The sequence below is a fragment of the Aethina tumida genome, chromosome 1 (assembly GCF_024364675.1).
Source record: "Aethina tumida isolate Nest 87 chromosome 1, icAetTumi1.1, whole genome shotgun sequence".
NCBI classification, from domain to species: domain Eukaryota; kingdom Metazoa; phylum Arthropoda; class Insecta; order Coleoptera; family Nitidulidae; genus Aethina; species Aethina tumida.
The window spans coordinates 54,823,198-54,847,706 of record NC_065435.1 but is presented as its reverse complement, the minus strand read 5'-3'; the positions used below and the strand labels follow the sequence as shown (position 1 = coordinate 54,847,706).

Here is a 24,509-nt window from a genome sequence, read left to right as displayed (position 1 = left end):
CCCGCCGAAAAAGGATCCCCGTTTGATCCCCGGGAACGGAGAAAAGGCGGCGGCGGCATTTTTGCGTGTAGCCCGCCTCGTTAGACAATCGGGCACGTCGCTTGCAATATTAATGCGGACGGGCCGACAGCCAACACGGCCTGATGTTCAGACACACACACACACACACACATACACCAGAGCACACTCACTGTGTGCACTCGGTGCTTCCTTTCTCTCTTTCTCCTCTCCACCTCCACGATTTACCGTCGCTATCTCTCCCGAAACAGGGATGGATCCGACGGAATTCTTAGATTGGATGGAATGGAAAAATCTACTTTGCCTTTCACTTTCACAATTTCAAGTTGCGCAACTCTCTAGACAGGTCGCTTTCAAGCTAGAAAAACAAATTTACAAAGTTTGCCACACGTGTATGTGTGATTATTAAAATAAAGCAACGGGTACAATATTTATTTATAAAATTGTCATTTTCCTGTAACAACAAATAATTCATGATGTATGTTGTTTTTTAAGAGAATTATAAAAATATTTGAAATTAATAAACACTATATTGTAATTGTATGAGTTTTCTATTTATTGACAGTAATTAAAAAAACTCTTTAAATTTCGATAAACTTCTTTAAAGTTGATAATTCGATCTATATTATATATATCTTGATATAAAATATATTAAAAATATGGTCAGTCTAATTTTATTCTCTAAAAAATTAGATATTATTTTTCAATAAAATTATAGCAACTTTTTATTTTATAGTCTTCCATTACTCTCTGTGAATTTAAATCGATTCTTTGCCTTTTATAGTTATTTAAACATTTGGTCGAAATGAAACTGTAAAATTTGAAAGAAAATCGATAAATGGATACTTCGAACGTCAAAAATCATTCTAATCATCGTTAAGGGAAATTAAAGCCAACCTAGAGAGAATGGGACTTTTTCAAATTAGTTCAAGGACTGTGAGAATATGATTAGTGGATGGAGGTTCGTTTGACCCCAGACCTAAAAGAAAAACCCTGGTTTCTTCTAAAAATGTGAAAATCCAATTTTGACATTCAGTGGACCACAGTACTGTGGAAATGAGTAGTTTTTAGTGACGAGTTCAAATTTAATTTATAAAAAATGATGGTTTTGCTTAGGTTAAACATCCTACAGGAAGTAAACTATATAAAATTTTTATTATATCGACAATAAAACATGGTGGCGGTTCAAATATGCAATGGAGATGGTTCAATTCTGGTGTCTGGTGTAGGACTCCTTAGACTGATTTATGTACATTAAACAATAATTTACTTCTATATACCAAATAAATAATGCTCCTAATAAATGTAAATGAATTCATCACAGGAATTCGAGAAGCTTGAAGGTTTATAAATTTATTGTATATTCGGTTGAGTCTATGTGTCATTGGCAAAAATTGTAAAAGAAAGTCATTTTATTCAAAGTGTCAATGTTAGATTAAATAACACAGATGTAATCATTAAAATTAGAAGAAGAAAAAAAAAAACAATTATTGAAAAATAAAAAATTAAATATTATTGATTGGGGAGATTAATGCCATTTTTAAACAAGTACATTTATTTATTCATATTAATAAAATACAGATCGTAATGTCTCAAACTTTGTCCCGTGTTACACGACCCGACCTCGCTAATTGGTGTCCAAATGATCGCGATCTAATTAAGAACGAGGCAAGAAAAAAAGAAGGGGGGGGACCGTTAAAAATCAAAAATACACTTCGGTGCAGTATTTCTTGTCGACGCTGCATAATTAAAGAGGCCAGCCGGGACCGAACCGTTTCCGATATTCTCTTTCGGGGCGTCGTTCCGTCGTTCACCCGTTTACTGCGAGGCGGTCGTCGCGACACGACCCTCTCCCGCAAATAGAACACTCCGCCGGCTGCGGAGATATAAAACCGGGCGCCCGTAATACCCGCCGCTCGTTCGCTCGCTCCGCACTAACAGAGAGAATTTCAGGAGCGGGAGAGAGTTCCGCGCCACTAATTATTTTCGCCGCTGCCGCTCTATTCCCGGCGGCCCGCTTTTTCTCCTTTCTGTTTTTTCCCTTTCTTTTTTTTTTGTTAACGTGCACACCGCCCCGCGCTATAGATTATACGCGTCCGCTTAATGGAGGCCGCGAGAATTTTTAATTGATAACGCGCCATAGACGGGTCACCGTCGCCGGTGCCGTTACCCCTTCGCGTCCACATTTTAACACGGCCTCGTTTTGTTTTCTGTTTTTGGTGGTCGCGCTCAAAGCTTTATCTGACAGTGCCGCGTCAGAGGCAAATGGACAATTATTCGTTTGCATTTTTATCAACACTCGTGTTAGAATAATCTGATTATTAAATAATACCTATCGATTTTCGGGAAAAATATTTTAATGTAATCTGTTAAATTTCTAAAACAACGTATTTTTTAAAACAGAAGCGAATTAATTTTTTACCCATATGTAATAAACAATTACTGATTCTGATTAGAAATAATTATATTAGCTATCATGATAAAATATCAAATTAATTTTTATATAAAATACTTTGATGTTTTAGAAAATAAACAGAAATGTTAAATTTATCAAAAAAAGCAATAAATTTTAATTTTAAAAGCATGTGTATATAAATAATTAATAACTTAATATTACTGTTGATCCTGCAAATAAGCAACGCCAGTAGTTAACACATTCTCAATAAATGAACTGCAATATCATGTTGCTTAAAGAAGTAGTAGTGTTAAAATTATGTATGTGTATAAATAACATAGTCAAATACAAATATTAAAATAACTGTTTATATAACATAAATTTCTTATCTCCATTCATTTTATAATTGATAAGAATATAAAAACTACTATAATAACTATGTAATTATAAAAATTATAAAAACCAATAAAAAATTATAAATAAATTTTAATTTTAAAAATATGTATATATGAATAATTAATGACTTAATTCTAACTAACACATTCTCAATAAATGGTCAGCAATATCTTGTTACTTATTGAAAATATTAAAATATCGGGTATTTACGGTATATATCAAATATATTGATATGTATCGGATATTTTTCAATTTTCTCAGAAGTAGCAGTGTCAAAATTACGTACATTATGTTAAAATACACTATGTATGTGTATAAATAACATAGTCAAATACAAATATTAAAATAAATGTTTAACCACAAATTTCTTATTCTTTTCATTTTATAATTGATAAGAATATATTTGTCAAAAAGTACTATAATATTATATTAGATTTTAATGTTAAATATAGTGTATATAAATAATTAAAGACTTAATCTTACTGTTCATCCTGCAAATAAAAAATACTAGTATAATACCTAACACATTCTTTATAAAAAACTAACGATATCATATTACTTATTGAAAATATCAAAATATCGGGTATTTACGATATATATCTGATATATTTGATATGTATCGGACTTTTTCAATTTTCTATGAAGTAGCAGTGTTAAAATTATGTATGTGTATAAATAACAGTCAAATATTAAAAAAAACTATTTGGCTATATATTTCTTATCCTTTTCATTCTTTAATTGATAAGAATATATTTGTTAAAAAGTATTATAATATTTCTGCAATTATAAAAATTACCAATTAAAAAAATGAAATAAATTTTAATTTTAAAAATACGTTTATATAAATAAATAATATTACTGTTGATCCTGCAAATAAGCAACATCAAATTCTTGTCAAATTTTCAATAAACGACTAACAATATCATGCTGCTTATTGAAAATGATAAATAAATTTTAATTTTAAAAATACGTTTATATAAATAAATAATCTTACTGTTGATCCTGCAAATAAGCAACATCAAATTCTTGTCAAATTTTCAATAAATGACTAACAATATCATGCTGCTTATTGAAAATATTAAAGTATCGCATTTTTTTTCAATTTTCTAAATAGTAGTCTTAAAGTTGTGTATAAATAACATAGTCAAATAGAAATATTAAAATAATTGTTTAACCATAAATTTCTTATCCTTTTCATTTTATCTCTGATAAAAATATAATTGATCAAAAAATACTATAATATTATTATTGGTAAAAAAAATTACCAATAAATTTTAAATTTGAAAATACGTACTTTTGAACCTCCAAAAAAATAATATAATCAATAACTCTGAACTTTTTATAGATTATAGCCGGTCAGTTAGTTAAAAATGTAGTATTTTTAAAAATTAATATATATGTTTGTATATATATATATATATATATATATATATATATATATATATATATATATATATACACACACACATATAGATATTATTGAATATATACTGAATTTTAAAAAAATGTTAATTAAATTATAAATTTTTATTTAATAAATTAAATGTGATTATTATTATTATTATTATTTTAATAAGTTAAGTCTAAATTAAATAAATTTTAATTTTAAAAATACGTTTATATAAATAAATAATATTACTGTTGATCCTGCAAATAAGCAACATCAAATTCTTGTCAAATTTTCAATAAACGACTAACAATATCATGCTGCTTATTGAAAATGATAAATAAATTTTAATTTTAAAAATACGTTTATATAAATAAATAATCTTACTGTTGATCCTGCAAATAAGCAACATCAAATTCTTGTCAAATTTTCAATAAATGACTAACAATATCATGCTGCTTATTGAAAATATTAAAGTATCGCATTTTTTTTCAATTTTCTAAATAGTAGTCTTAAAGTTGTGTATAAATAACATAGTCAAATAGAAATATTAAAATAATTGTTTAACCATAAATTTCTTATCCTTTTCATTTTATCTCTGATAAAAATATAATTGATCAAAAAATACTATAATATTATTATTGGTAAAAAAAATTACCAATAAATTTTAAATTTGAAAATACGTACTTTTGAACCTCCAAAAAAATAATATAATCAATAACTCTGAACTTTTTATAGATTATAGCCGGTCAGTTAGTTAAAAATGTAGTATTTTTAAAAATTAATATATATGTTTGTATATATATATATATATATATATATATATATATATATATATATATATATATATACACACACACATATAGATATTATTGAATATATACTGAATTTTAAAAAAATGTTAATTAAATTATAAATTTTTATTTAATAAATTAAATGTGATTATTATTATTATTATTATTTTAATAAGTTAAGTCTAAATTAAATAAATTTTAATTTTAAAAATACGTTTATATAAATAAATAATATTACTGTTGATCCTGCAAATAAGCAACATCAAATTCTTGTCAAATTTTCAATAAACGACTAACAATATCATGCTGCTTATTGAAAATGATAAATAAATTTTAATTTTAAAAATACGTTTATATAAATAAATAATCTTACTGTTGATCCTGCAAATAAGCAACATCAAATTCTTGTCAAATTTTCAATAAATGACTAACAATATCAGTCTTAAAGTTGTGTATAAATAACATAGTCAAATAGAAATATTAAAATAATTGTTTAACCATAAATTTCTTATCCTTTTCATTTTATCTCTGATAAAAATATAATTGATCAAAAAATACTATAATATTATTATTGGTAATAAAAATTACCAATAAATTTTAAATTTGAAAATACGTACTTTTGAACCTCCAAAAAAATAATATAATCAATAACTCTGAACTTGTTATAGATTATAGCCGGTCAGTTAGTTAAAAATGTAGTATTTTTAAAAATTAATATATATGTATATATATATATATATATATATATATATATATATATACACACATAGATATTATTGAATATATACTGAATTTTAAAAAAATGTTAATTAAATTATAAATTTTTATTTAATAAATTAAATGTGATTATTATTATTATTATTTTAATAAGTTAAGTCTAACAGTATTGTATTGTATGTATTTAATGACGTATATGTGTGCGATCCAGATGAAAACAAGTTACACAAATAAATTTCTGTGTACTTATTAATTTTCGGTACAAATCCAATAAAAACATCATAAATTTTAACTTTAATCAGATTTCCAATATTTTAACACCATAATTTCAAATTTGATACAGCAAAAAAAAAAACAAATTCGTTTAATGATCAAACTTTAATTCTTTGTTGGTCGGGCAAAACAACGACGTGCCACAACATCACAGGCGTAGAGAGGAATATGTCAGGCCGGTTCGCCGGCATTTATATTTATGTGTATGGCCGCAATTGCACGGTCCGTCTATGACGCGACCGGGACGTATATATATATATTTTTTCTCTCGTCGTCGTCGGTCGTTTTGAGGGCTGGACGGCTCCGCGTCGTTTTCAGCGCGGCTCCGATCCGAGTATGTATGTAAATTGAGCTTCCGAGGCGCAAATAATGCCGTTACGGAGTTCTATGTGCTTTGAGGCCACTGTTCCCGCTAAAAGGTCGTTCATAAATTTCGGGTTTGTTCGTTCGATTATTTTTAGGCGTCCTATGGACGGGGGAATTTGAGGAAGAATGCATGAGGTGTGTTCCCTGGAACAAATCTTGTTGAACACTTTTCTGTTCAATTTGTTGTTTTGACAAAAAGTTATTATTATCATTTTATCTCTCTTAGTGATTATTTACAAAGTGTTTCTTTGGCAACTTTGTATATAAGCAATTGAAAACCATTCCGCTGTGGACCTTTCAGTCGTCGATTTCGCAATAAATAATTGCCGTTTATGACGAACCGAAGAGTTTAATCCGTCAATCCAATTTGCGGTGGGCGACGTTATGCGTCCAGATTGGTACCCAATCCGACTCCCTTCGCCGGTCCACGAGCCGAAAACAATAAATCGCAATCCCCGAAACCCACGAAAAGAGAGCCTAATAAAGCATCGGGTCGGGCAACCATCCGCAATAAAGCAATCCGAGTTCCTTGCGTCCATTCCGCCGTCGTCCCGGTGGGAAGGAGAGCAATAACTCTTGGCTGCGGGCCCGCGTAATCTCCCCCATCTCCCCCTGTGCCGTCCCCCCCTTCGTGCGCTCCCTCGCAGCGATACCCAACGCTCCGTGAGTGAGTGCATGCAGCATCCGCTGTCGAGCGGAAACGACCAAACGAGGCAGCGGTCTCGGGCAACAGGTGTTAGCTGTACTTTGCCGCCCGACATCGCCGTCTATTTATGTCGCCTCTCCCGCCCCCGGCGCTCCCGACGAGATGGCTAGAGACTTGTCGACTTCTAGACGACTTTATCACCTTTCCTTGCCTCGTTCCGATATTCCTTAATACGCATTTTTAATGTCAGATTTCGATACGTATTTTATTTTTATTATTTATGTTTATTAGTTTGGAATTTTTAGTTTAATTTTGATTGGGCGAAGTAGCACTTTTATCTGAAATGTGTGTATTTATATTATTGCTTATTAAAGATGCGTTTTATAAATCACAGGTACTAAATTACAGTTTGAATAATAACGTAGAATGACCCATGGGAACTGTTTTATTCAAACTAGGTCTAACAACTACCACCCAGAGTCTTAAGTATAGCAATTTAATTTTTCCCAGTTTACAGTTTAATAATGAGCTAGCCAATTCTTTGGTTAAATGATTCGATCGGTGTGTCTAGGTTCGCGAACGTCGATGGTTCTCACATTGTTCGGCTCGAAGGCCTGGGTTGGTCGAGCGGTTCGGTTTTGTAGCCCGTATGTCATCTTGGACTTCCTTAATCCCGACTGTCGGTCGGAGCTCGTGCACTGGAATTGACCTCCGGGGCTTATCTCCACGCCGCGTCGTTCCGCTCCTCTTTGTCCCGCCGTTCGCCGTTCGCCATTCCTGGCGCCCCGCACGGAGATTACTACTTTGTGTGTGTGTGTGTGTGTGTGTGGGGCCATTTCGGAAAACCGACCGTCAATTTCTAAGCCGCGTTTCAGTAATGCTGGAAATAACAAAAACGATTCTATTTCGGGTTCTCTCGCTGGTTACATTCAATAGGGCACGTGTACAAAACAGGAATTACTAGTTGAGATTATTCAAAAACTGCTGGAATTTTTATTTATTTGTTTTTGCCAATTTATCCAATAAGAATGTGCAGACTCTTTGACGATCACGTTGAAGCAGGACATACAGAAGTCGTTAAAGTTAATTTTGGATAGGATAAAGTGGGCTTTGTTTTCAAATTTGACACTGAATTAAATTTATAACCGTACTTCTCATCATTAACAGTTCATTTATTTTGAAGTTATTCTTCTGATTTGTCAATAGAAGAAAGATCTAACAATATAACTTTTAAATAATTGTCAACAATGACAAGCATTTAGAACAAAATTTGAATTTGAAAACAAAGCCAACGTATTGTCCAAAGATACATTCCTATTGGCCAATTTTAGTAGCTTCTAACTCTTCTGCCATTGAAATTTGTATTTTTCAAGGAGGAGCAAGGATATCTGAAAATCCTCTATGTACTAAAGTTGCCAAAATTTTAATCAGTAGATGATATCAAAAGTTAAAAATTGTACAAGATCTAGAAAAAAATTTCTTTTACACTGTATTAAAATATTGAATTCAATTTACATAATTAACTTTAAAAGAAAATAAAGAATCATGGAATCATAGTCCAAAAAAGTCTCAACCGATGTTAAATTTAAAAAAAGTGGTAACCAATTGCGCCCTCATCCCTCGTGTTCGCCAGTCGCCTCTTATTGTTGGAAACACCCTCGTCCCTCCATCTAGCGGCGGATCCTTTAAGCACGCCATTCCTGCACGCATCCTTTGGCGTGTCCTGTGGAAAAGCTCCCGCCGGTTCGGACCGTTGCGCGTCAGATGGCGTACGGGACGAGTCGAAAGCTCTGTCCCTTATTTACTTTAATATATTTTATTTCAGTGCCAGTAAATTGGATGTGACTTTACAGAAGGCGACCTGTTGATTTCGGAATTTAAAAAACAACTAACACCCAACCACGTGTTGAACGTATAATTCGATGCGGCCGTAAATCAATTGTAAAATACACTGGTCGCGATTTTTGCCTGATAATTCGGCGCCATGTTATTCGTCGGTTTTCTATTTACACACGTCCGTCGTCGTATTAATTTCCATTTTGCTTTTCGTATGCGCCGCCGAATCGGCTAATTATTCGCATATACCGTTCCGTCCTGTATTTCATTAATTTGATTTATTTTTTTTTTTTTCATTTTTCGTTTAACTCTCTTTGTTTAAAATTGTGTACGCATATGATTTTCAACATTAACTCCGTGGTTTATTTCTGTTTGTGTGCTGGCTATAAATTTGATATTATATGTATGTAATATTACAATATGAAGTTTCAACTGAACACGGGATAGATGCAATTTCAAAACAAGACTAATAGATACATAATAAATCCATTACGCTCATAAGTTGGCTTACATATATTCAAATATTTTAGCACTCGCAATAATGCACAAAGGCATGAGCAAGTAGCAGTTAGCTTAATTAGAACGATCGGACCGACGGTATAGTAATAATTGACGGTGCGCCGCATGACAAACAATTAGGTAAATGCAAAAACATCTCGAAACAAAATTAATTAAGACAGAAGTTAAATGGGAACGGCTCAGGGCACCGTCCCGCAACGCACTCAACAATTTCACTAAGTAGGCCTGAGCTTTATTAGTCCCTTCATTTGGCAGCGAAGCGGAGCATCGGAGCAGGCAGGAACAAGGGTGTTGGCACACCTTGGGTTCTTATTTCATTTGGGGAAAGGCGCACAATGGTCCACATTTATTTAATTTATGAAGAATATATTTTACATCGCCAACTGCAGCCAGATAATAACGTCAATTTTAATTATTGCGGCATTTAATTAAAAAATTAACTTTCATTCGACCACAAATTGATGAATGTAACTCGGAAAGACTGATGAAAATTAGAAAATGAAATTATTTAAATCGTTCGTAGTGCAGAATCTGATTAATTCGACAAATTAACTATTTTTAGTAGCTTGAAGCATTGTCCAGTGGTCGTCTAAAACAAGTAGATTTTTTTTTCTAAAAGGACAGGCCCGACTAAAGTAAAGAAAACTATGGATATCATTGATCTTTTCTGGCAACCTCATAGGGGCGTTATCAACGGCCGACAGCGCCGTCACCGACCGTAGAAGACCCGGAGGGACATTTGTATGTGGTTATCGATAGCCGTCGATGATATCTTCTCGGGATCTTGGCGCACCCGTCGGAAAAAATTGAGCGCGTCAGCGACGCAGCCGGCTATCCCAACAACCGGCTCGGAACACCGACTGTGTGTACTTATTTGTGTCCGAGTTCGGTGGCCGGTCGCAGAATTTTTACAGGGCCGGTCAACACCCTATTTTCTCTTTGTGGTGAATTTATTGACGCTTTGTTGTTATTTTTATATTTGCATTGCCCCGGTCGAAATAATGGGAAAACTAAGCACTTGAATTTTAAACATTCAAATAAACGAACACTATAAATGGTACATTTATCAATAATAAAAAACAAATTGCGTAAATAAAAATACATGACAAACAATTAACTTCATAAGGTAGATGTTACGTAGAAAAAAATATTTTAGTTAGTTTGTATAGGAGAATATCAGTCAATTTTTGTCCAATTCTCAAAGAAAGTAAATGACGAAACATAAAAATAACTCGCTCTATTTATCTTAATCATTTATCGTAATCAAAATTATGTTCCAATATTTTTTTCCAATTCCTAGATAGAGTATACATTAGTCTTAGTTTAACATGATCCTGAAGTTTGGCATACTTTTATAGGTCTTGATGTAAATTCGAGTTTTTTTTAATATTCTATATTTTAATATCCCAATTCTACAGTTTAATTAATTAAACATGACGAAAAATTAACTTTAAAAGGTTTCTCACCTCGATTTTTTTATTTACCTTAATCATTTTTATTGGAGAAAATCATACCAAAATTTTTGTTCAATTCGTCATAAAATACAGTCTAACTTGAGTTCTAACATACAAATATACCTTTACTTAAAAATTTCAGTACATATAAAGCCTAATATGGGCATTACTTCAAAAAAAGATCAATAAATAAATAAAGAATTAACTTAAAAGCTCTTTTACCTTATTCTCTTCATGTAGATTAGTATTACAATTATTTTAATATTCCAATTCTGCAGTAGAAAGCTAAATACTCCAATATCAAATAAACAAATATATAAAAGTAAATGACACAGAATAACTTTATAAGCTGCTCTACGAAAATTTCTTTAATTATTTTGTATTGAAGAAAATCATACCAAAATTTTTATTCAATTTCTAATTAAAATACATTAAACTAAATGAATTTTAGATGTAACTTAGGTATTCGAAAATGTGTGAATAAATATACAATTTGATATAAGACAAACATATTTGATATGACACAGAATGAACTAATAATTATCCCGTAATTTTATCCAATTCCAAGTGAATGTATATGTAGTATATAGTGTAACTCCTTAGGTTTAGTATACAAGTGTGGCATGTAGATTAGGAATTCATTGTTTTTTCCGTGTTTCCCATTACCATAGATATACGAGGACATTGATCGATCAAAGGCTTATGCTCAAGTTGTGGTTCGCATTTACCAATTAGCTGTTGCAAACTGTATAACCGAACCCGTTAATTACCCGACAATTACCCTATAGACAGATGCCTGTTTCCCTCGTTTAGTAAATTTAGTCGGAACATAGAAAATCACGGTCGACAACGCCGTTAATGGTAACATAATTAATTATCTTACTCGCATGATGTCGTAATGTAAAAGTAAAATATTCATTGCGCTTCCAAATACAGTGAAATTGAAGTTTGCCAATAGTTTCTGTATCAAGAAGCAAGAACAATTTGAATTTTTAATTAGCGTCCTTTTTCGTCATCTTTGGAAATGGGAAAACTAAATTAAATTTAATATTTTCTTTTGATGTTTCAAAACCTGATAGCTTTTAGAAGCCCCGTCGCTCAGGTAACTTTCTGAAATTAGGCCCGGTAAATCACCCTTAGTCCCCTCTGCAAAACTAATAAGCGACCCAATCGCACGGTTACGTAATTTGTCACTTTTTGGGATTAGACTAACTTTTTTCTCTTTTAAATGGCGAAATAAGTTTCGAAGATCAACCGCCTACTGAATTGACTGTGTTTTGATACTGTTTAAATTATCTAAAATATTATTTGTATTGATTAGTTACAATTAATTAGTCATATTAATGATCTGATTAAATTTTGAAAAAGTTATACATTTTTGACGGTTGCTAATGACTTTTTTAATCTTTTAAATTTATTAAAAACTTTTCAGGGATTATTTATTTCATGCCTAAATTACAATTTAAGTTGCTCATGAAAAATGTTGACTGTTAATCAATTTAGAAAGCTTTTTACTAAACAGGACCCGAATCCGATACCTGTTCGTTAATAAAACAAAACTTTTTTTTGTTTACTCCTAGACCTACAATTTCTGGTAATTTCCCTTCTTGGCAAACAGTAAACCCCTCGAGTTGTTTCCCGAACATTTTTCTTTGTTCCATCGGATCCGTGCAGATAATTATACACGAATTCAGTCGCATCCAAACAAAAAAAGAAAAAAACAAAAAACAAAAATGAAACACAAAAACCTCCACCCGAACTTTCAGACCGCCTCCTATAACTTCCATTCCCTGCGGTGTGGCATGTCTCACCCGTTCCCGGAGTTTCCCCCGCCCGCAAATGGAGGATATTTCGGGGACCGGCTCGGATCCCGGCTTCGACCTTTTACTTCACAAAGGAAAAATCTCCACCCACCGGCCTGTCGATGTTTCTATGGTTTTACTCGAACGCTAGCATGTCGGACTCACGCCAAGGGGCACAAATTTCCACCGCGAGAATAAAAGTGGTCTGGAGCGAATTATAAATCGATCCGCGCTTTTCTAATTTCGCATTTTGGTTATTAAGTTCTCGAAGCGATACCGTACGTAACTCCTGAAAACCGTAAACAGTTTCTCAGCTCAAACACCGATGTGGGAAACGGCAAGGACGTAAATTTCGAAAAAAATACAAGAATACAATCGCACCAAGTCGATGGCAATTAGTGGGCCAAGGCCAAATAGTTTCTCCGTAACCACACACAGGATCTGCACTTTTTCGCCGTTCGTATCCCGCGAACCAGATACAGCAACGCCGTTGATTGGCATTTCTATTTGTTCCGAGACGAGGACGATGGGGGAGGCGGAGAGGGACGCCACGAAAGAATGTGGAAGCCACGGCGGTATGCCTCGCCTGTTTCTCCCGCTAAATATAGCGCTTTAATGAATAGGCCATTCAGGCCTCCAACTAACGTAATCATCCCGCCGCACCACCGTACAAAGTGCCACACAATATGCGATGATATAATATCGCCACTTTAATGAAGATGATTCACGGCACAATGATTAACCTCGGAAAACGCAGGATGGCGGCACCAGGAACCACTTTCAACTGACACTGTTCATTTGATTTATTCTAAAGTTTACTCGCCGTATATTGTGAACTGACACCAACTTTGAACATAACGTCTTGATATGTTCCTTACTGTATATTGTATGAAATTTCCAAATTAAATCTTATTCCGTTTTAATTGTTTCTGAACAATGTGTAACAGGCAATGAACTTTGTAAGGCTTGAAAGAACATTTCTCTTCCAAAATTCGACTATTGTTAGAGTGTAAAGATGTGAATTTAAGTCTAGTTGAAAAGAACATTCCTCTTCAAAAATTGGACAACTAATCGTGTGTGTTGAACCCAATTCAAAAACCAAGCCAGTTTCCAAATTTTTTCCACCATTTGTGGAAAGTTTGAACAATTCTCGCCCCGCGGATTGATATAGTAATGCCCGACAACAAAGGGGACACGTACAAATGTGGCGCCGAATCCCGTCTGGTTAATATTACATACTTTTCCGCATTTCGGGACGACCCGTGTCTCGTTCGGGAGTACATTAGAACTTCTATATTAAGAGTCCCGGTGTTCAGACGCTCCACATCCCCCGGATGGTGGTTCGAATTATGAGGCGGTGGGCGGTTGGAGGGGGGAGAACAGGATATCCCGAAGGTTCGCTGATGATTCGGCACAACTTTGCCGGGGTGTTTTCGTGGGGGGCGACGCTATGAAATCAGCGACACGCCGGGGGTGGACGGGGAGCGTCTTGGGGAATCAGAGGGACAAAAAATGGGGAAGTCACGAAAAATAAAAGCGTAGTCGCTAATTCGGGTAAATTTGTTGATGGTAAACTCTCCGAAAATATTATTTGGATTACTAACCCGGCTGAAACTAGTCGAATTATTAAAAGAAACATCCATTTTCTTTGGTTTTTTAGGTTTCCATATCCATTTCCCAAATAATTAGAATAATCACGGGTGAGGAATATTGCCAATTTTATTCAAAGTGATAAAAGTATTTAATATTATGGTATCGATAGAAGCAAGTTAATGAATTTCGTTTCTGTAAACAACGTCGATTAACTTTTAAATTTTTCACAGGTTCTTGTTTTCAACTGAGGCGAGACAGTAAACGAAATATAGGTTTATTAAAAGTTTTTGCGCGAAAATCCACCTGCCTGAGGCTGGAAGTGTGTTACTGTTCAGGTTATTCACTTTATCATCCTTGTTTACAGACGTTTGTTTTACCAAGTGTTAATGGAACTACAAGCGCTTACGAACAAAAGTCAGGTCGGTCCCCTTTATCATTTTAATGGAAAATGAAACGGGACAAAAATTGAACATATTATAAAGTGAAATTAAAGATTCATTATTACATTTAACCTAAATCATTATTAAGACACCACGATTAATATTTTAATATTTTTAACATCGATCAGTTATCAACGGCACTAATTGAATTTGATTGTTTTTTTGTTTCATTGCATGGTGAATATTCGGTGTCTTGGAAAATAATTGATCGGACGTTTAAAATATATATGTCGGAGGTTCCCATTAACTCGAATCATTAATAAACCCAGCGACTGATCATTCCCGAAACGCTTAATTTCCCATTAGCCCTCGACTGAAATCCTAACAGAAACGGCTGATAGGAAATCGATAGCTGTCGACGAAACAAAAAAGCGCTTCAAGCATTTTCCTTCCATTCCCTCTGCGCTTCACCCCCGACAAGGGTAGATAGCGCCCGCCATCCTTTCCAGAGGGTCCCTCGACAAGCAAAAAAAAGGTAGAAAACTATGAAATACGGAAAAATGAAGTGCGGGAGGGCAACGGGGGATGTTGGCTGCTGATGCTCGCCAAACCGGGGTCCAACAAAAACACGACCAAGTCGTGTAGAACCTCTGGGAGAAGAATAAAAAACGATGCAAAAAAAACGGATGAAATACGCCGCCACGAATGTGATGATGACGGTGCGGTTTCGACATATAAAAGATGGGGGATAATTAAAATTAAACAGTGTGTGGTTTTTTTTATCAGGGCGGATCTTTAAATCACAACAGCTATAAATAATATGTTTGTTTAAATACAATGATATGCTTTGTGTTAATTGTAATTAATATTGTATTTCGTTTAGTTTTTTTGTAAATAGATTTGTAATGATTGAGTTTGCTTTTTTAGAACTTCCGTGTCAAATCATTGTTGCAAATTTTAATTTAAATCTTAAATACACAGATGTCTAATTCAAATAACGACGACTTGTTATCACAATTTTTCCTTGTGCATCATGTCCCGCAAATTGATTTACGCTCGCAGTTTTCTCAGTTTTCATTTGTTTTATATTATTCTCCGGCCTAAAGGAGTTAACCTGCAAATACGACAGTCAATTACAGAGAGCAACATTTCCTCTTCCTCACTTCTCTCTCGTTCAAACGCAAAAATACTCTTCCTGAATGTTTGTTCTTTTTTCGGTGCCCGCTTGTGTTTGTTAGATGTTAAAAAGACAAAGCACATAATTCGATAAAGATGTTTATTTGAATAAGCTGGTGAACGAAGGAGACGGCTAGGCAAACATTTGAAATTAGACTCGGTATATTGAATAAAAATATCTAAAAAATTTGAACAAAAATAATCAGATTTTGATGGTAACTCTATGTTTATTACTAAGTGCATGGTGTATTTTTTAAAAAATGCATTGTATGATTAAAAAGTACTAATTTTAATATTTCTTTTTCAGAACTCGACAGGCGAACCTGTTTACAGAAAGGTGGCGATCGTAGAAAATTTCTTCGATATTATCTACAACGTTCATGTGGAATTAGAGGGAAGACCGGGAAAACATGCAGGACAAAAGAGGACTTATCGCACGGTAAATATGTTTATTATAAGGACAAATTCTCTTTCAAGAGTATTATCAAAGTTTAAGTAAAAACTCAATAATACAACTGGTTAATCTAGTTTTATTTGTTGAAAAATTGGGAAATATTTTAATTTTCAAATTTCAATATTATAGTCACTTTTTAACTTATGGCTCTGTGAATTTAAAACGGTTATTTACTATCGGTCTTTTGCTTATTATAATTATTTAATCATTGATCGAAATGAAACTGTAAGAAAAATTATAATTCAGCGTTACTTAGATCTAAAGAAACAAGAAGAGATGGTTGACAGTTTATAGCTAGATAAGTTAATCTTTTAGACATTTAGAGAAACTGTCGTAACTACGAAAAAATTCGAAAGAAAATCGTTAACTAGATAATTTGAATGTCAAAAAACAATACAATCATCAACTGAAATTAAGGCCAACCTGGACGAAATGGGATTTGCTGAAATTAGTTCAAGGACTGTGAGAATATGGTTAGTGGATGTGTTTAAATCCAGACCTATAAGAAAAACCTTGGTTTCTATTCTACTAAATTTAATTTATGGCGGTTCAATTATACTATGGGGATGCTTCGATTCTTCTTAGACTGATTTACGTACAGGGATATATTGAACAACAATTTGCTTTCATATATTTAAGAAATTATGCATTTAATAAATATGTTTCAACATGAAAATGGTCCCTAATATAAATCCAAAATTATGACGGATTGAATAAAAAATCAAGAAGTTTTGCCAAAATTAAAGCTCAATTAAAATATTAATTACAAATTTACATTAAATAGCAGAAGTTGCTCTACTTTTTTCCAACCCATAGTTTTTATAATACTGTATAAAACAACAATAGTAAATTAATATTATTTGAATGGTTCACATTGAATAAAAGAGTTATGGCTAGAATATTTAAAATTTTAAAAAGTTGCTATAAAAATGACCACTTTCGTATGTGTTCATTAAACAAAAATTACTTTATTGTTATAATATCCTATAAATTTTGGAAACTGAAATTTGCTTACTGTCAGAAGTGCAATTCAGCTTTGCTGCAGAGAATCTAAAATGTATAATGAAATGTAATACATCAAGAGCAGTTCCAGCTTAATGAAAAGAACGTTGATAAACGCGCCAAAATAAAAGTAAAAGAGAATCATCCTCTTCCTCTCCCGGTAGTTTTGCATGTCCTCCGTCTGGTGACACGTACCCGACACATACAGCAGACTTTATTTCATTGAAACAGAAAATTGAAGTTATCTTACCGCGTCGCACAATACATATTTCTGACGCCACTTTTGTACGACGATATGACTTTCTCTAAACAGCATGTGAGTGTCGTTTCAATAAAGCGTTTTTACATGTCATGCAAATCTCTGTTGTGTTCGCGTTGTCTAGCATTGCCGTCGGTTAAGCCCCCCCCGACGTCTCTAACGCGACGTCGTGAAAAGGATACGCCTGCGAAGTTTTACGTCGCGGCATATCCTTCCTCTTTTTGGTCTGCACCACCACCAGACCAGACTGGTTGGTATCTGTTTCGCTCAAGGATTTGTCACTCCCTCTAAATGTGTCACGTACCCTGAAACTTTCCATTGTTGTTAAACTGAGACGGGTTTAGAAACAATGTTTTCAATTTAATTTCGCATATAAACTGCATGAATCGAGTTAAAAGTTTCCCCTCTAACTGTTTAAGTACCTATGTTTTTGATGTGCCGTCGTCGATACGGTCCTTTATTATTGTATCTCCCTCGGATATTTGTGCAAAAATCCTGATGCAGTCGATCCTTTGTCTTTGTACTTTTCTTTGTGCAGCCATCAAATGAGAATAAATATTCATTTTTAGACCAGCAATAAATTTGGATAGAAAAATGTGATTATAAATTTCTATTTAATCAGTAATTAACTCTTGTATATTGTTCCCAGAGGCCGATTAGACCATAATAAAAATGTTAACACGGCGTACATAACGCTTCACGTTGATAGGGGCAATTTATAAATTGGCCTTATTGAGATGAGGAAAATATTCGGCACGCCTACGAATAAAATATCCCCCTCCAAATAAAACATGGGCTAATGTTGGGGTGGCGACAAATTACTTTGTTTGAGACATTATTAACCCATGATTGTGTGGAGATGGACCCATTTGTTAGACGTATAGGTTTTTTCGTTGACGTTGACCCTTCAAATTATTTTACACAATTCCGGGCATAGTTTTCAATTTCTTACAAGATGTTACTGGGTTGAAATTCATGATGAGATTAACCTAAATAAACAGCCATCGTGCGACACAGCACAAGAAACCTTGATATTCAGTTAACGTCGTGATACCTGTTGATCGAGACCAATATATTTGAACGAAGGGCTGAAATACACAGTCGAGCGATGATGATATGGAAATTCGGCCATTTGGTTGGAAAATGTCTAGTCAGATACAAAGTACGAAATTCGCACAATTGTTGCTTCGCCGTTCCACACATGAAACCCATCTCTTATTTGCCTTTTATGTGTCGACGGTTCATGTCAATGTTTTTTGTTTTTCCTAAATATCTGAGCTTGTACATAATTCTGGATATAAAAGACGTTTATCTTAAAAAGCACGAACTGTCCAAAATATAAATACCAACCATATTTTAGTTGAATTTGTGAATACATTGCATTAAGCTGGAAAAATTTGTGACAAATTTTTTTTAAATTCATTTCGCATATAAGAATTTTAATAAACTAATATCATGTTTTTTTTTTTCAGATAACTGAGACGTATGCATTTCTACCCAGAGAAGCAGTAACTCGTTTTCTTCTTGGCTGCACCGAATGCCAGAAGCATCCACGCTCACCTTCTCCCATATCCGTATTACCAACACCGAGTCCCAGTCCAACCTTACCAGTGGTAATACACACAACTCCGCCACAACTACCCATGACTCCGCTTCCCACACCAGAGATAAACTTTATCGAAACGAACGGAGATCACAAAGTTAAAAATCTGTCATCGCCAACTGGTTCCACCACATACAGCAACAATTTTGCCGAAGACGTAAATGTAGACATAGAAGACAGTCCGATAAAGGTGGAGGAACCGTTGAGGGTGAGCAGTCCAGAACCCAAACGCTCGAGTAATCCCTTGGACGTTTGTAATTTAACCTCACGCGATCCACCGAAACCAAGAACCCCTGCCCCCAAATTATGGTCGCCAGTAGAAACAATCGAACGCGAGGAGCAAAAGAAGAAGATGATGATGGGTGGCAACATAGACTTTTCCCTCCCGATCACCACTACCTATTTGAAGTACATGCGAAGCCTGGGATGCACGGACGAAGATGCCATGAAACTCGAGAACAGACAAGTGAGTGTTGTTATTGAACACCTGATGCATGAACTCGTTTCGCACTATTTTTACTAACATTGTTTCTTTTATTATTTATTAACAATTATTAACAAGCATTGTTACCTTTACGTACTAATCATTTAAGTTTTAGTTTATTTATTTGTGTTTAATATATATTGCCTGTTTGTGTAATTTGCATTAATAAATGTGCTTTTTGTCAATATTTTTTGTTTTGTTGCCTTATTTTAATATGCTTTTTAACATAAGTACTAATTACAAGTGATATATGGATAGAGGTAAGTATCTTATTATTAACACTGCGGTAAGTACGTATTTTGATATTATGTATACATATAGAGGTAAAACAATAAATTATAGAAAAGTGCCTAAAAGAACACTGATAATTTATTATAAAAAAATCAAACAATTCAACTTTTATTTTAATGCAACTGGGTCGAGTAACGTTCCAGACAAGTACACAATCAGTGAATGTACCCCACGAATCAGTTATCAGCGAACCGGGGATTTGGGGGAGAGAAGGAGAGCTTGTAAGGGGACTCGATTCCATCAGCGAGGCCTTTTGTGACGCTCTACGTATCCCAGTAACTGGCAGTGTTTATGAAAGTTTTGGGGTTTTCGGCAAAAGGAGGGATCCTGCAAAGGATAAGGGTCAAAGAGGTGCCAGGCGGCCAGAAAAGGACGAGTTGGGACCGGCGTAGCGTCGAGGATATAAATGATACTCCAGACCTGACAGCGGAGTTTGAAGCCGGTCATTCGGGGGGGTGGGGTTGAGGACGGCCGGGAGGGGGACTGGGCTCAGGACATGGAAAGCCGTAACAGCGCTACTTTATTTGCTCGCAAATATTTGACGGCACGAAAAGGAAAAACCCAAAAACCAACCTACACGTGCATGGACCTTTATTCAATTTGTTCGAAAGAAGTTGATATTTCACTATTGGGAGTTTACATCCATGCTACACTGCATTAAACGTCTTTAATAAAGTGCTTTACTTAATATCTAAGAAGTTTCTGAATATATCTGGAATGTGCTATAAGTACTTAATAAATTTTTTATAAAGTTAGTTGGAAATAAGAAATTTTAATGTCTGCGTATTGGTGTTACTTTTCCAAGTACGTTTTATTGATATAGTCTTTTATTTTCAGTTAACGTTCCAATTGTAAATTTTGTAATGTGTGGGTGGCACTCATGAGTTTCCTTTTAGAAAATTTACCACAACATTTCGTCATGTCAATTGAGATATCAGATTTTGACGTTTTAAACTTGAAGTCGTTACAGTTGTTTGTTTTCGTCCCCTTTTTCTCCAAAAACATGTTTATCAATCACTTCAAAATAACTTGACAATACTTAAGCAAGTTACTCTTTAATTTAATCCAATTATGTCAAAAAATGTAACTTAAAAATGTGAATTTCAATAGTCCTGTTCAATATATGAAAAGAGCGGAATATTTTCAGGAAATTAAAAAAAGGCATTGCAGAAAAATTACATGTCAAATTGACTCAATTCAATATTTGATATCATTTTTACGAACATTTAAAATTAAATTAATGATTATGAATTATTACAGAAAAGAAATTTTACATAATTTTACATGCTTTAATTTGTAGACCACAGCTGTGTGCAGGTGAAACGAAGGTTTTTGTTTTTAAGTGTCCATTAAAATAATTATTTCTCCATATTTAATAAACCTTATTTGTAGTTAAATAAAAGTTTTATATAATTTCATGGGGTGTTTACTTCGGGAATAAATTATGTCATCCTAAGTAGAGGAATAATGTACGTAAAACCATTTTGATTTTAATTTCATTTACGATGGCGATACGGCGTTCGTTTTATGTCATTTGTAATGACGGAGAAACGTTCCTCATAAGTGCAAAAGTAAATAAGCACATAAACGAATCATAATTTTAGTGGCTATTTATGTCGACACTATAATTTCGGATCGAATTAGATCATAAAATTTAGACCGGAATAAACGATCGAAATCCCTCTTAACGGTCCAACACGCCTTGCTATGCACACTGTGTGTACAGTTAATGTATAGTGTTAATATTGAAATATGCACTCATTACTGAATTTCCCGTTTAATGTCAAATTTATTGTTATTTTTATATTAGACAATTCATTTGCTCGAATTTATCCATTTGAATCTGTGTTTATGGAACTATATTTAATCTTATTCTGTAATCAACTGGATTCTTTCCTTCTATACATTGAATTTTATTTAATCTATTAATTATCTAAATCATATATGTTTCATTACTCAACTAGCTACTAAATATGCATAAGAAGCAGGTTTAAATTCAAAATTGTTGTGTCATATAATACGTATTACAAATATTGCAACAAATATATCGTTTCAAATTTCCTTATCATTTTTAACATAGATAAATAAATAAAATAAATTTAAATAAAATAGATTTTGGATATACAGTGGTGGTTAAAATTATGAAATAATATAATAAATTTAATAAATTGATTTTTTTTTGGTAATTTCTGTTTATTATTTTTATTTGTGTTTCAATGAAAAATTAATTTTTTTGCAAACTCATTAACATTTATAACAATGAAATAAAGAAAATAAATATTTTGACTATATATTATTAATTAAATAAATTAGCCACAGCTAATCTATATTCAAAATGCCTGAAGAGTGCCAACCACTAGAAATAAATAAGTGTCAGTTAATATATAATACATTATCACGTCGGCCTTCATTCCCAAAAACTCTCATAAAAAATAATAAAAAGTTAAGTGTACAATAATGAAATTGTAAGTGCAGTTACTTAAAATTATTGTGTTAAGTTGGTAAGTGTGTTATATTCAGTTAACAAACTTTTGGTGATAATATATGCATATGATTCGAGATTTTCGTGCCTAACAAGCCATATAACCATCCCGAAAGTTCGGTATCAAGCAGACCTGAAACCCACTGTCAGGATCTGAAATCTGTGAGTTTGCAGCGCCAAGATCGGGTCGTGGGACGTTGGAAAAGGTGGAGGGACCGTAAAGGGAACATATATATGAAAACTTGATGGCCATCGCCGCAGCGATGACGTCCAGAGGGTTCCCGGGGGAGTAGCGGAAATATGAGAGGCGAACACGAACATTTCACGGGCCTCGTTCCGCTAACCACGCCATCCTTAAGGACCCCATTCCAGTTAAGCATCATGACGGACCACGGCTAATGGGGGGACGAGCGGATGCTCCTACGTTCCTATGCGCTTACGTTTTAACGTAACGCCAATTATATCGTAATTTACACTATTTTATTCCTCGAAACATCAAATGCGTTAGTTAGCCTTTGCTTAATGGCTGTGCATCTGGGTGTCCGCATGATCCGGTTCTTTGGTTCGAGTGGAAGAAAAAGGATAAATCATAAGGAATGGTCGGACAGGATAAGGGCCTTTTCAGAAAACCCGGCTCACCGAGGATGGATGTCCCTCCTTTGTTGGGGCTGTACAATGCGAACGACGAATAAAACTCACAGTCCCCACAAGAACTTCGGCCGATCGGATAAATGAAATAAGAGAGAATAAGTACGTAAACTGGAGCCCCGCTTTTGTTGCAAAAACAAGATTTGGGATAAGGATTTTCTTTCGGGACTAAGTTATTAAGATTAATGCCGCATAGGACGTTGATACATCGGACTTGAATTTATGGCGGAGAATCCGGGTTTATAGTTTCAAGGTTTCTGAAAATACTACGATTTTATATGCACATAATCTATACATAATAATGGGAAACTGAGAAGAAGTTGGGGAATGATTCTTTCTGTTTATAATAATATTAGAACAAATTTTCATTACTTTTCTTCAAATGGACATCCAGTAAAGTATTTTATTGTTGTCAATTTTATGTCGACAATTACAGCTCACCAACTGATATTAATTTTGACAAGAATAATATTTTTTTCTTTGAACTTCATATTTCTTCTAAACGAAACATACAGTTTATAAACTCACCTGCAGAGATTATCCCCACTTCTCCAACAGCGATCTTTGTTGTATTAGACGAGAGCTTTCAATCCGTTCCACCGTTTTTATTATTCCCTCATTCACTTTAAATCTCCGTCCATCGTTTGCATAGAATATTCGCAGTAGATAAAGGATAAAAGGGCTCGGACCCGGACCCAAGTAAGGCACCGGAGAGTCGAGGGTTTTCGGTCGGTCCGTTCAGAATTACGATGCTGTTTGAAATGAGTTGTTTGTTTGGGTTTTAGTGGTGTCGAGGTGGGCGGATGTAGCTAGGGTTCGGGTCTTCTGAGTCCCTTCACGGATATTTAGGTGATTATTCAATCAGCAGAAGTTCTGTGGACTAAGAGATACTGTGCTTGAGATCGCTTTTCACATTAATTTAAGTACTATTATAGATTAAAAAGGGATTGTATCTAAATAAAAAATACTTGGCGTGAAGATTTAATTTGAAAAAGATTAATAAAGGCACGAAAATAATAAATCAAGTCGGCGCAATCCACTGCGGAAACAGATATATTGTTTTAAATGCCCCCTATATAAAAAGGGGAAGCAGATATGTTAACACGTTGCGGACGTTGTATCATTTAAAATACGATTTGTCACGGGACCGAAGAGAAAGTGGAATCAATAAGTGGATTGCTCGTAAAGGAATGAGGGTGTATTTTGCAACGCATCTCCCCCCACATCCCCAGAAAACATCAGCGAGAAAGATAATAACAGTCTCAACCCCAGCACTGTCCCACTTCGCATTCCTGATATTATTTTTATTTGTTCTCTAGGAGATTTCGATGTCCATTGCCACACAACTGAGGGTTAGATCCTGAATAGGGTGGAAAGTCTTTGTCTCTGAAGTAATATTTTTCACGATGATTGCGCAGAGGGACGACCCTTGAGATTTCTTATATTCGTTAGGTTTGACGAACACAATTTGATTTATTGTTGGGTCCATTGTTTATTGAATAATTTCATATTAATATTATATAGAAAGTATTTT

At 34.0% G+C, this 24,509-nt stretch overlaps 1 protein-coding gene across 1 annotated transcript in view; it reads left to right on the top strand.

Moving 5' to 3' along the window:
- The window catches only part of LOC109595608 (nucleolar protein 4), a 207,733-nt gene that overhangs the window by 97,747 nt on the left and 85,477 nt on the right, over window positions 1-24,509 (top strand). Inside the window, exons 2-3 of the mRNA XM_049970809.1 lie at window positions 16,060-16,191; window positions 18,940-19,536. Coding sequence (XP_049826766.1) covers window positions 16,060-16,191; window positions 18,940-19,536 — 729 coding nt within the window. The remainder of the gene's footprint in view (window positions 1-16,059; window positions 16,192-18,939; window positions 19,537-24,509) is intronic.